The sequence below is a fragment of the Lissotriton helveticus genome, chromosome 12 (assembly GCF_964261635.1).
Source record: "Lissotriton helveticus chromosome 12, aLisHel1.1, whole genome shotgun sequence".
In the NCBI taxonomy this organism is placed as follows: domain Eukaryota; kingdom Metazoa; phylum Chordata; class Amphibia; order Caudata; family Salamandridae; genus Lissotriton; species Lissotriton helveticus.
Window position 1 is genome coordinate 564,171,717 of NC_136073.1, and position 12,450 is coordinate 564,184,166.

Here is a 12,450-nt window from a genome sequence, read left to right on the forward strand (position 1 = left end):
AAAATTATCTGGTGCCTGGGGTGGGCGGTGCAATCCATTACCTGATGGGCAAGACTTTCACTCCATTAATTTTCTCATGTTTTCCTGGTGATCTGTTGAGATTTCTACACTACCAATCTACTTACCCCATATGTGACAAAAAGGCCACTACACCCCCAGGGACATACATTGAAAAGGTTAGGGTATTTGGCCTATCTTGGCATTAGGTGTCGATTCATCCTGAATTCCTCCTGTCCCAGACGGGCTTTCTGCTCTCCTCATGTGCAGATTGTGGTGTTTGTATCAATAAACCCACTCCAGGGGGGAGAATCCCACCAGACCACCAGGGTAAAAAGTGAGAAATGGGTTTGGGTGCTGGCCCATCTGAGAATTGGGCCATACCCCTGGCACCAGACAGTCTTTTTTCCCCTTCAGAATGCCCTGCAAATGTAAAAACTATGCCTAAAACCATCAACTGCCTCTTTTTTCCATGCAGGATGGCCCTGGGTCACCCAACACCCAGGGACCCCTACAAATCATGGGCATCTGTAAAAACTAGAGATCCATGGAAATTAATGGTGGTGGGGCTTGCATGGATCCCAGAATGTTTTCTTACCAATATCGCCCTTTAAATGTCGAAGTATTGCCAACAAACAACATTTTTTCATATGTATGTGGCAGGAAATTTCATAACTTGGAATCTCAGAATCTCTGGAGCCCAACACTCTTGATCTGGCAGTAAACCATCATGACACATATAAACTACGTTCTTTAAAATAAATCAGGCCACTGTGTGTGCCCGGAAAAACAACATTAAATCACATGAATGCTATCTTTCTACCGTTTCCAGCAACTCCCATCAAATCAGACACCAGACCCTGCGCAGCTAGGTGATGGACCATGGTGGGACCGACCGTCTCAATTTTATGTTTTTGTGTCAGAGTCTTTGACTGAGAGCCTGGCCTGGTATCTGCTCTGTAGATGCGCTATCTAAACGAGCTCATGGTTGGGCTGTGTTAAACAACTATGGCGTCCTCAAACCCCAACCCTATCTAAAGGCAGGTACAAAAACTGCAACCATTGAAAGATTCTTGAGGCTCCGCCTGGGAGTCGGAGTAATTAACTCGCTTCTACCACCTTGGGAAAGAAGGGGTGGAGACCAGCCCTGTCGATTATGCGCTAGAGGCATGGAGAACCTTGTTCACATCATATGCCTCTGTGAGAAGTTAAAAGACCTACGGAAAATGTTACTAAAGCCATTCTTCAATCAGTATGGTGTCAGATCTTGTAGGCAGGCAGTAATGCTGTGCTTCGATCCAGCCTTAGTACAGCTAAACTGCCGCCTCATAAAAAAAATTGCAGTGACTGCAACGGAGCTGAAAAGCCTACCTGCAAAAGTTACATCTTTAGGAACTGTTTGTGCCACCTTATAATACCAGCCTCTCACAACGGAATAGGAATGCTATAAATATCAGATACAAGTTGCTGACTTGCCCTAAGCGATCATTTTGGCAGTTTAAAAAGAAATTTCCTATTGAGCTGCCTTTAATAGACTCACTGCTGTTTGTGCTAAGGACATATGCACTTATTGACATTATCTTAAAAGTTTCACGCATACATAAATGTGTTATTTTAAACTTTTTCTTAGTTTTATTGTATTAATGTAATGTGACTGATTTTACTGTTAAAATGTATGTATGCAACAGTTTTAATTAACTAAGCATAATAATAAAAACTTGTAAACTTGCTCTGTAGAGTTCTCTAAACCTCACTGTTGGAACTGTTAGAGTCTTCTAACACTCTCAGACTCTGCCACCTGTGCATCCTTTCATCTCAGACCAAAGTTACCCTCAACATTCTCTCCATCTCCCATGATGATTGCACACATTCCCTTAAGACATCATCATATAAATAGCCCAATCAATAATTGCACTGCCTCATGCGCCAGAGCCAATCTCCCAGTTAAACCATCTTTTCTGAGTCAATTACACTAATGGATCTTATAGCATTCATCCAAAAAGTAGTCACTTGTTATTTCCTCACATCACATCCAACCAGCCGGTGCAGCATGTTAGCAGCATGTGCCCTCTTCGTGGTCCGGGGAGAAAACTATCCCTTCCCGTCTGTGATCTACCTCCAATATCAGTCTGTCCTTTTGGGAGCTGGTGTCTGTAGTGCGCGGGGTCCGGGCCTCGCGCAGTATCTTTGTGGCACAATGACTGGACACAGACACAGGCTATAAGGTAAGCCGGAAAGACCCCGAGCGGTCTACCGCGCTTTTATTATATACCTCGGGGCGTGCCCGTCCCGAGGGTGAAGGCGTGCATGTGTGTATGTTGATACAATGTTGTTTAGAGGCCGGGTGGCTCTCTACATCCCTCCTTCAATTTAGTTCATGCTACACCTTGCCCGCACACCTGGCTACGGGGAAGTGCACACAAAGTCTCGAAGTCTTTGGCTGGGCCCAGGATTGGGCCGCAGGTGATATCTGTGGTGTTGCCGTACCGGAGATCCAACAGCCCCAGCCGGGGCTGTTTCTTCATCTCTGGCGGAAGAGGTATGCCCAGGTGTCTCACTTTGGGGCCTGACAAGTTGTTGTCTGTTTTCTCGTTGCTGGTCCTGGTTCTGGAGAGGCACTGAGTTTTGGTCTCCGGTTCTCACATCATCCAGATCGCCTGAGCCGGCATCCATGGTTTCATCAAGGTCCCTGAGGACACCGTCCGGCGCCCCCACTCTTTTGAAACAGGACACATTGCGGGTGACCGTTTGTTGGCCGAGACGGGCTGTCACCATTGTTCCTCGAACCTTCTCGACGATCCATCTTTCCGGTTCAAACGGGGTCCGGAATTTCCAACCGGGGTGCCGATCTTGGACCACCACGGTGTCTCCTTCCTGCAGTCCAGCATGTTTTGCATGTCTCCTCTCACTTGCTTTTTGGTTCGTGATAGTCCTCCTCGACTGGATGGCAGTACTGTCCCTCTCTTCCGGGGTCCACGTGGATGACGCAGGAATGTTGCCTCTTGGAGCCCGTTTGAATAAGACATGTGCAGGTGCACAGTGCGTGGTGCTATGCGGAGTCTGTCGGTATGCACTCAGGAATTGGTCCAGTGCCGTTTCCGGATCTTCGCCATCGTTGACAGCGATGCGGAGCGCCCTGTTGAGGGTCCGCATGAGCCTCTCAACTTCGCCATTTGCTTGCGGCCACAACGGTGTGATTTTTCGGTGCTTTATCCTTAGTCCCTCCAGGTACGCTTGGAACTCTCGCCCTTGAAACGGAGGTCCGTTGTCCGATTTCACCTCCTCTGGGAGTCCCATCGTGGCGAAGACATGGTCCAGCGCTTTCTTGACGTGTCCGAATGCCGTGGAAGAGAGCAATTCCACGACTGGGAATTTCGAAAAGGAGTCTACAACTACCAGCGTGTGCCGGCCATCCGGGAAACTCCCGAAGTCTATGCTCAGCTGAGTCCAAGGCGTGTCCGCCGCTTCTTCGGTGATGACTGGGGCCGGAGAGGGATCTGACCCCGTGATGGTGCAGGCATGGCACGAGCGCACCATTTCATCCACCATGCGATCCATGGCCGGGAACCATACTTTGTTGCGCAGACGGGCCTTTGTCTTGGCGGTTCCTTGGTGGCCTGTGTGGGCGATCGCGAGCATCTGTTGTTGAAGACTTGTCGGTACCACAATGAGATGTCCTCGCAGTATAATGCCTTTATCTCCCTCACTCAGCTCATGGCGGATCTGCCATAGCTGTTGTCTGGCATGGCTGACTTCCGGTCGAAGCCCTTGCGCTCCATCCAGAAACCGAGTCCAGCTTCCTTTCTCCAGGGCTTTCTTGACTCGGGCCAGAGTTTCATCGTCCGAGGTGGCTTCTCCGATCTCCTGCAAGGTGAGGGTTTCTGGGCAGGCTGCCATGGACACCATGTGGACGAACTCTTCCACCACTTGACCATCCGCCAGCGGGGTCGCTTTTCTGGTCACATCGGGGTGTCTGGACAGATAGTCCGCTGGGTTGTGGGCGCCTGGCCGGAAGACCAGAGTGAAATTGTAGCCTTGTAGTTGAACGGCCCAACGTTCAATCCGCGGAGGGGCAAGCCTGGAGGATCCAGCGAACAGGGGTAGGAGAGGTTTGTGGTCGGTTACGACGGTGAAAGGTTGGCCACAGAGGTATAGATGAAAATGGCGGCAGGCCCACTTGATGGCCAACGCCTCCCGCTCGATTTGAGCGTACCGTGTCTCAGTGTCCGTGAGGGCCTTGCTCGCATACGCTACTGGCTTCCACTCATTTTGGCCATACTCCTGCAGTAGAACTGCGCCGAGTCCTACCGGGCTGGCGTCCACGACTAACTCGGTCTTCCTACGAGGTTGGAAGTAGGCCATCGTGGCCTTATCCAGGAGGCTTGCCTTGATTTCCTGGAAGGCTTGGTTCGCTGCACACGTCCATTCCCATTCTTGATCCTGTCTTGTGAGTGCGCGGAGGGGCTCGGCCAAGTCGGCCAGGTTGGGTATTTATCGGCCACAGTACGTGGCAATCCCGAGGAAGCTCCTCACTTCAGTAGAGTTCCGGGGTGTGCTGGCATTCTGGATGGCTTCCGCCTTCTTTGGGTCGACCCGGAGCCCTTCGCGCGTGAATCGATAGCCGAAGAAGTCTACAGCTTCCTGGTAGAACGAGCACTTCTCTCTGTGAAGGGTTAGTCCGTGCTCCTGTAGTCTTTGTAGGGTGGCTCTGAGATGAGCATGGTGTTCCTCCAGCGTGTGTGAGTAGATGAGAATGTCGTCGCTCAAATTGATGACCCCATTCAGCCCGGATAGAACTTCCTTAATCGCGTTGTGAAACACCTCGGCCGCTGACGACACTCCGAAGCTTAGTCTTTTGTACCTCCTAAGTCCGACATGGGTGGAGAAAGTCGTGATGTACCTGCTGCTCTGTTCAAGTTCCAACTGGTGGTACCCCCCATTGAGATCGAGCTTAGAGAACCACTTCGCCCCATTGAGGTCCGCAACGATGTCGTCCATAGTGGGCGTGATGTGGCGCTCTCGTTTCACGGCTGTGTTTGGCAGTCTCATGTCGACGCACAGTCTGATGGCGCCAGGCTGTTTGGGTTTGGGGGCTACCACCAGTGGAGACACCCATGGGGTCGGTCCCGATACTTTCTCGATGACGTCGAGATCTTCGAGCTTCTTCAGCTCTTCTTCCACCTGAGCGCGGAGGTTGAATGGTACTCTTCTGTGTCGCAGAGCGACAGGACGGACGGAAGTGTCTATGTGCAGCTTGACCTTCTTGCCCTTGAGCTTTCCGAGACCACTGAAGAGTGCAGGGAATTCTTCAAGCATGTTGTCAGCGTGTGATTGGTGGACCTGGTTGGCGAAGAAGACCAGTCCCAGATCTTCAGCGGTGTTGCAGCTAAGCAATGTACCTTTCTTCCCTTCGGTTACGTGGAACCTGGCTTCCGTCGTGTACTCTCCATTGCGAATGGTGGTGCTGATGACGCCGCGTAGCGGCATGGGTTCTGTGCCACCATAGGTGTATATTCGGGCGTTCGACGGGTTGAGAGTAGGCTTGGGCGACATTTGGTCATACTGGTCAGAGTCCATGACATTCACGGAAGCTCCCGTGTCAATAAGTGCTCTGATTTCGGAGCCTTCCACAGATATTGTGCACATGGGTGGTGGCCTCTTCCTGGTGGCAACCCTGCTGACATAGGATACTACATACACCTCATCGTCCTCCTCATCTTCATAATACGGCCTCCGGCCTTGAGCCTGCGTGTCAGGAGGCGGGTGCTCTGGCTCTAGTGATAGCTGTCTCACTCTTGATGTCGCCGATCGAGGCCCATATCCGCCTCGCGACCTCTGTGCATTGGGTCTGTATCTTCCTCCTTGGCACACGGCAGCGAAATGATTGAGCCTGCCGCACTTTGAGCACGTCTTTCCTTTTGCGTTGCATACGGCAGTCGCGGCATGGTCTCCTCCACAGTATGCACACTGAGCGTCTCGGGGTTGCCACTGCCTAGGTCTTCCGCCCGACGGTTTTCTTTGTATTGCGTCAACGGTTTCCTCCTTGATGGGCGCCATTTTGGGCATGGCCTGCGGGGCGATGGGAGACCGTAGCGCCAGCTCCATTTCGTCTGCTCTGGAGTCCGACAGTTCGTGGGAGCGGGCGAGGACAAGAATGGCGTCCAAGGTGATTCCCGGTTGCCTGAGTATGAGCTTTCGGAGCAGTTTCGATTTGCACCCCACGATGATTTGGTCTCTGATTTCCTCACGCGGGTCGGCGAATGGGCAGCTGCTGGCCAGCCGGCGCAGCCTCGCGTAATACATGTCCACAGACTCAGCCTCAGTCTACCATGCCCGCTTGAACTTGAACTTTTCGTAGTCGGTGTTCACCTGGGGGTCAAAGTGGGTGTTCAGTGCGGCTACCGCCGCATCATAGTCGTCATCCTCACCGGTGTTTGGGAGAGACTCGAAAAGGTCGTATATTTCAGGGCCTCCATAGAGGATCAATAGAGACCTTTTTACGGTATCATCAGTTTCTCGGGTTCCTCTAAAGTAGAGGTTCAAACGCCCCAACCATGCCTTCCATCGCGGCGCCGCAGTTGCAGGGTCCGCAGTCTCGCTGATCGGCGGGATGGGGGCCGCCCCGGTATGGGCATGACTGATCACGTGGGAGCCCGCGTCTTGCCGTGGAGGAAGGCCAGCAGGTCCTGGCACCGCGGCCGTCGTGGCTGGCGCGGCGGGTGTGCCACTCGTGGCGGGGTCGGACATCTTGGCGACCTCTCTTGTGGATCACTCCACCCCTGCGCAGGTTGCGCAGTCCAAAGATAGGTGGGCAGACGGTCGCGCAGGTGACCAGTGCTTAGTGGGGCAGATGGACGCTCACGGGCGTTGTCCAGTGGAAGTGGCGTGGACTGTAGCAGTGGAAGTGGCGTGGACTGTAGGTGATCAGCCACCGTGTAGTTACTATCCCCAGGCGAGACAGCAGTTGCACTCGCCAGTGCTTGATTAATGTAATCACCCTTCTTGATATGGCTGCACTAAGTTTTCCTCTATTGTCCCTTTTTTTTTTTTCTTTTTCAGAGTGACCCACCGTGAGCAGGGCCTGATCAGGCCGGCACCGTCGCGCAGGTCCCAGCGAGCGGAGCAGAGGGCCAGACAGGCGGTGGAGGCACCGTGAGGACGGGCCCTGGGGCTGACGTGCAGCGTCTCCCCTCTTCGCCCCTCCCCCGCCGGGGCAGCGCGTCTAGATAGGCGCGCTCGCGCTGCGCGCAGAACGGAGGGAGATCCCCCAGGCGGCAGCACGCAAAGCGCGGGGGGGGCCAGGCAGGGCCGCGGGGAAGGACTCACCGGGCAGCTCCCGCCGGCTGAACACGCTCCGACCCAGGAGGCGCGTGGGCGGGAGCCGCTGCTGAGCAGGGGTGACAGGCCGGCGGACGAGCTCCGCGGCCGGAGATGACGCCAGGAAGCCCACGGCAGGCAGCGGTGAGCAGGACAGGAGCGGGCTGCTCCAGGGCGGCCAGGCACGCGCGGGGGCGGAACCGGCCTCGTCACCAGTGTAGTGCGCGGGGTCCGGGCCTCGCGCAGTATCTTTGTGGCACAATGACTGGACACAGACACAGGCTATAAGGTACGCCGGAAAGACCCAGAGCGGTCTACCGCGCTTTTATTATATACCTCGGGCGTGCCCGTCCCGAGGGTGAAGGCGTGCATGTGTGTATGTTGATACAATGTTGTTTAGAGGCCGGGTGGCTCTCTACAGTGTCTTCCCCCTGACTAAATGTGCGATGGGACTTTGATTCCGTAGGTGGTGTAGACATCCCCATGTCTACAACCCCATGTCTCTTATATCAAAACAAACTCGCACTCAGTTCATTCCTAAACCCTTGCACAAATGGTTCACACCATTATTTTTCTCATCTCTGTGTGTCTCATTAATTTTGCTGCTATTTAACTATAGCACATCCAACTTTTATCACTGTCAAGGTTGTTTGTAGAATCATTTCATTATTTTCTGCTATATTTTCATTATTCAATGTGCTAAAGTCTCTTGACAACAGCGATACAGCTTTGCGAAACCTTGGCAACAGCAATGTCACTTGATGATCTATTGCATTAGCAGGAAAAAGAGAGCTAAATCTACCTGCTGCAAAAGGCATGAAGGCCTCAGGCTTCTCAAACTCCCCCTTGTCATTCAGAAAGTTTGAAGGATTAAATTCATGTGGAAACTTCCAGAGAGACTCTTCGTAGTGAATTGAAGAAATGTTGGTAACCACCGCTGTTCCCTGAGAGGTAAGAAACAAAATAAGGTTATAAGGAAGGCATGATTAATTATTACAATATGCTAGGTTCTGATTACGCAAGAAATAATACAAATGAAAGCTCTGTTTTGTCATAGCATTCATACTGCTGCTGTATTGGATTTTTTTCACTAAAGAAAGAGAGCGTCCAGAAGTACAGGTTTACATTTGCGCATGGCTGTGCAAGCTTGCTAGTGATCCCAGGAGCGCCTCAGCTAGTGTACCCAGGCATAGGAAGGGACAGCACCAGGGTTATAGGAGACATTACATTTCTGTGGGGGACATGGACAACTTTGTGGACTTTCCAGTGACCCTATACAAATCGCCCTTTGTGTGAGACCTTACGCCCGTTAAACGGTGTCTGATGATTCCAATATCCCTCAGCATTTCTGGCAAGAAGGTTTTGGGCTTAGCTATCTACCTAAAAGCAGATCCAATGATAACTTAAGGAGTGTTTGACGTTCCTACCTCACTGAAGGTTGGCTTCATGATACTTGAAGGCTCAAACATGGTGGAGGGAACCTCTAGCCTCTATTCCGCCACTACTCTGCCAAGGCCTAGCTCTCAAAATATATAGGGGAGTGAGTATCAAATAGGCAGTTAATGGCTATTCCCAGAATTAAAAATCAAATGAAAAATAGTGCAAATACTATGCTCATGTTTTGTATGAAAGGTGAAATCCCTGCAGGTGGAAATTTTACACATTGAAGAAACACCCTTTAAAGAACACTACTTCACAAATGATTAATATCCCAGACAACCAGCTAAATCTCCAACCACTGGTTGACTTTGAACATGTCTTTGATCCTGCACAGTGCTCCGCTGCCTTTTGGCTTGGTTCCTTCTAAAGCCAAAATAAAAGAAATACCACATACATACACACATAAATACATACATACATGAATTCCGAAATGACCCAGCACCCGAGAAAATCGTATTTTTATGTGTATAGCTAATATTGTGCAAGTAATGTTTAGCAATGAAAACAAATATCAAACAGAAAAGACTTCCCAAACATAATTATTAATCAGTCTGATGTCTTGATTGTAGTCAATTCAAAATCTTTATTGACACGCAGTTATCCTCCTTATGCTTATTTTTTTTAAAACACCACACAATTGCTTTGCAGCCGACGCGTTTCATCCCTCACGGGACTTCTTCAGGGCTAATTAAGTATTTTTGTCTCTTATGTGGTCGACCAGTGTTGCTACAGGCCTGTGTTACCCTCAATGGCAATGCATATGATATGTTAAGAAACGTTAAATTAGAGCTTATAGACGTTCTTCCCACGGGTAACGTATCTCTGTATTAGTGTGCCCAATCCTTGTTAATTTTAACTCGCTCTTGTCAGTGAATAGCGCAATGTGGCATTCTCCGGATATGCTGCATTGCTCTATTCACTGACGAGAGCGAGATGAAATTTACAAGGATTGGGCACACTAATACGGAGATACGTTAACCGTGGGAAGAACGTCTAAAGCTCTTATTTGACAATTCTTAACATATCATATGCATCACCTTTGAGGGTAACACAGGCCTGGAGCCACACTGGTCGACCACATAAGAGAAAAAAATTCTTAATTAGCCCTGAACAAGTCCCATGAGGGATGAAACGCGTCGGCAGCAAAGCAATTGGTGTTTTAAAAAAAAATAAGCATAAGGAGGATAACTGTGTATCAATAAAGATTTTGAATTGACTACAATCACGACATCTGACTGATTAATAATTATGTTTGGGAAGTCTTTTCTGTTTGATATTTGTTTTCATCGCTAAACATTACTTGCACAATATTAGCTATACACATAAAAATACGATTTACTCGGGTGCTGGGTCATTTTGGAATTTAGTAACGGTGGATGCTATCCGCCAAAGTGGGTGTATATGGGTCACATCCCAAACCCAATGCACTGAGGGTACTTTCTGATGATATAGGCATATGTGGTCGTGATGATTGGTGCTGGAATTTTGTAAAAAGCTCTGACCCTGGTTCACATAAACTATACATACATACATGAAGACTGAATACAACTATCAATCTCCTGGCCTTTACTCGCATGATTGAAAAAGTAGCCCATGAGGCCTCCAACTTATACACCTGTTTTGTCGACTTAAAATCAGATTTCGTCACGGACAGACAGAAATCACTATGCCCTGCCGTTAGGGGAATTGAGTTAAGATCTTGCAGTGGCTCAATGCTGACATTATTGAACAAAAAATCAATACAGCTGTCCTGTAAGGCCGCCAAGTTCTTACTACAACTGAACAAGCTATTAACAGCAAACTCGAGCACCTCAGACAACTAACGGCCATTGCAGGGCAGGGATTTTATTTTTTTGCCTCAGTCTTTTGCACTTGTAAACTGATTTGGTTCGTTCATAAACTGCCAATACTAAAAAACGTAACCATCAATTAGGAGGACTCAGCACCCAACCAAGTCTGGCTAAACTTACCCCCGCTAAGCCCGCAAATGGCTTGAGGTCTCCCAAGTTGAAACTGAAAAACCCTCATGGGAGCATCTGCGCATGAAGCACTTTATGGACTACTGGTTGCAATGCATGAGGATCCTTTTTATTTTTTTTGATATAGCATAACGCCCCAATGATTAATTTCTTTTTAATTACATGGCGTCTCTCAACTGCCTTTTTAAACAGAAGTTAGCACAAAATCATTTGTAAAAACCTGGTCATGGAGCACTTACTGAACTTTCAGTCATAAACTGGCACATGAATCAAAGAAGGCTTTTGCGATTCCTTAATTGCGATTATTAAGGAATCGCAATTAAGGAATCGCAAAAGCCTATGCATGTAGGAATCGCTATAAAAATTGTAATTCCTAAACATTCCTTAAATGCGAGTTGCAAATTGCGAATCGCAATTAAGGAATGGCCTTCCATTCATTCCTATGGGAATGGCATGCACAATTTGCGAGTACCCTTTAGGTACTTGCAAATTGCGCATGCAATTTTCAAGGGTGCAAGGGTGTCAAAAGGACACCCTGTTGCACCCCTGAAACTGTAATGTGCACCCATGTTGAGCAGAAAAATGCTCTTTAGTGCACTTTTCAAAGTTTTTGCAAATTACCGACCTGTTTTATTTTTCGGTAATTTGCGCCTCCTAATAGCAAAATTGCTTCTAGCATTGCATTTAAGGAATCGCAGTTTTGCGATTCCTTAAATGCAATCGCAATTTCCGATTTTTGCATTTAGGATGATGCATCCCAAATGCAAAAATACCGGTTGCAAAGGGGCAGATTCTGAGAATATGCCAGTTTGCGACCTGTTTTTAGTTTGATGTATGGGGCCCAAAGTCTTTTTATATCACTATTTTCCCATTGTAAGCTCTTTTTAATTTATGAACCCTCTTTTTACCAATAAAGTAATTTTCTTTTAGCAATAACTTCAATCACATTTTTTTTTGTATGGCTTAAAATTGCAATGATTTTCATAAATCTGCAAATAAATAACTTTACATGAAGACTAGTGCCATGAGGAAGAGTAAAAGCGAAACACTCAGTCAAAAGAAACTGAGTAATTCTGCCAACCAAAAAGGAGTATTTTCCAGGTCTCAGACCTGTTATTAGACATTGCCCTGTGTGTGTTTAGGGTCTTTCTGATCACTTTCTAGGGAAACCTACCAAGAAATAGGGTGGCTGAGGGACCTGCCTACCACCCTGTATAATCTGCAGCCTGTGGAATCCTTTGCTAACATTCTATTATCATTGGTAACAGCAGCTTGGCCATCACCTCCGCTGCCTTTAGCATGACATTGAAACCTAAAATCAGTCCAAAAATGTTCAAACAGAGCAAACTACAGGAGGATAAGAGATGAAGGGAGCCATGGGGGCACAGTTGGGTTGGCAGTATGCTTAATTTCTAAAAGAGTAAGTGCAGGTGACCCAATTATTTATTTTTTAACAGACGCTCGCATGTATCATTGTCAAATGCAGAGGAGAAGCTCACATGCAACATTGGCAAATGCATGCCCAGTCGAAGCTTGCCTCCATTTGTTATTTTATTTTTAGAGTTTTATATAGCGCGAACTTGACCAGAATCGGATATCAGAGGGCTTTGCATATTGCATTACATGAGGACACATTCATTTTTGTTTGGCATGGGGAGATTAAGTGATTTGCCCAGAATCACAGATGTTCAGCGTCATTGCCGAGACTCGAACCAAG

At 48.5% G+C, this 12,450-nt stretch overlaps 1 protein-coding gene across 2 annotated transcripts in view; it reads right to left on the reverse strand.

Moving 5' to 3' along the window:
- LOC144798443 (cytochrome P450 2D17-like) overlaps nucleotides 1-12,450 on the reverse strand; it is a 670,897-nt gene that overhangs the window by 150,116 nt on the left and 508,331 nt on the right. For both annotated transcript variants that reach the window (XM_078669319.1, XM_078669317.1), the window contains exon 8: nucleotides 8,117-8,258. In XM_078669319.1, coding sequence (XP_078525445.1) covers nucleotides 8,117-8,258 — 142 coding nt within the window. The remainder of the gene's footprint in view (nucleotides 1-8,116; nucleotides 8,259-12,450) is intronic.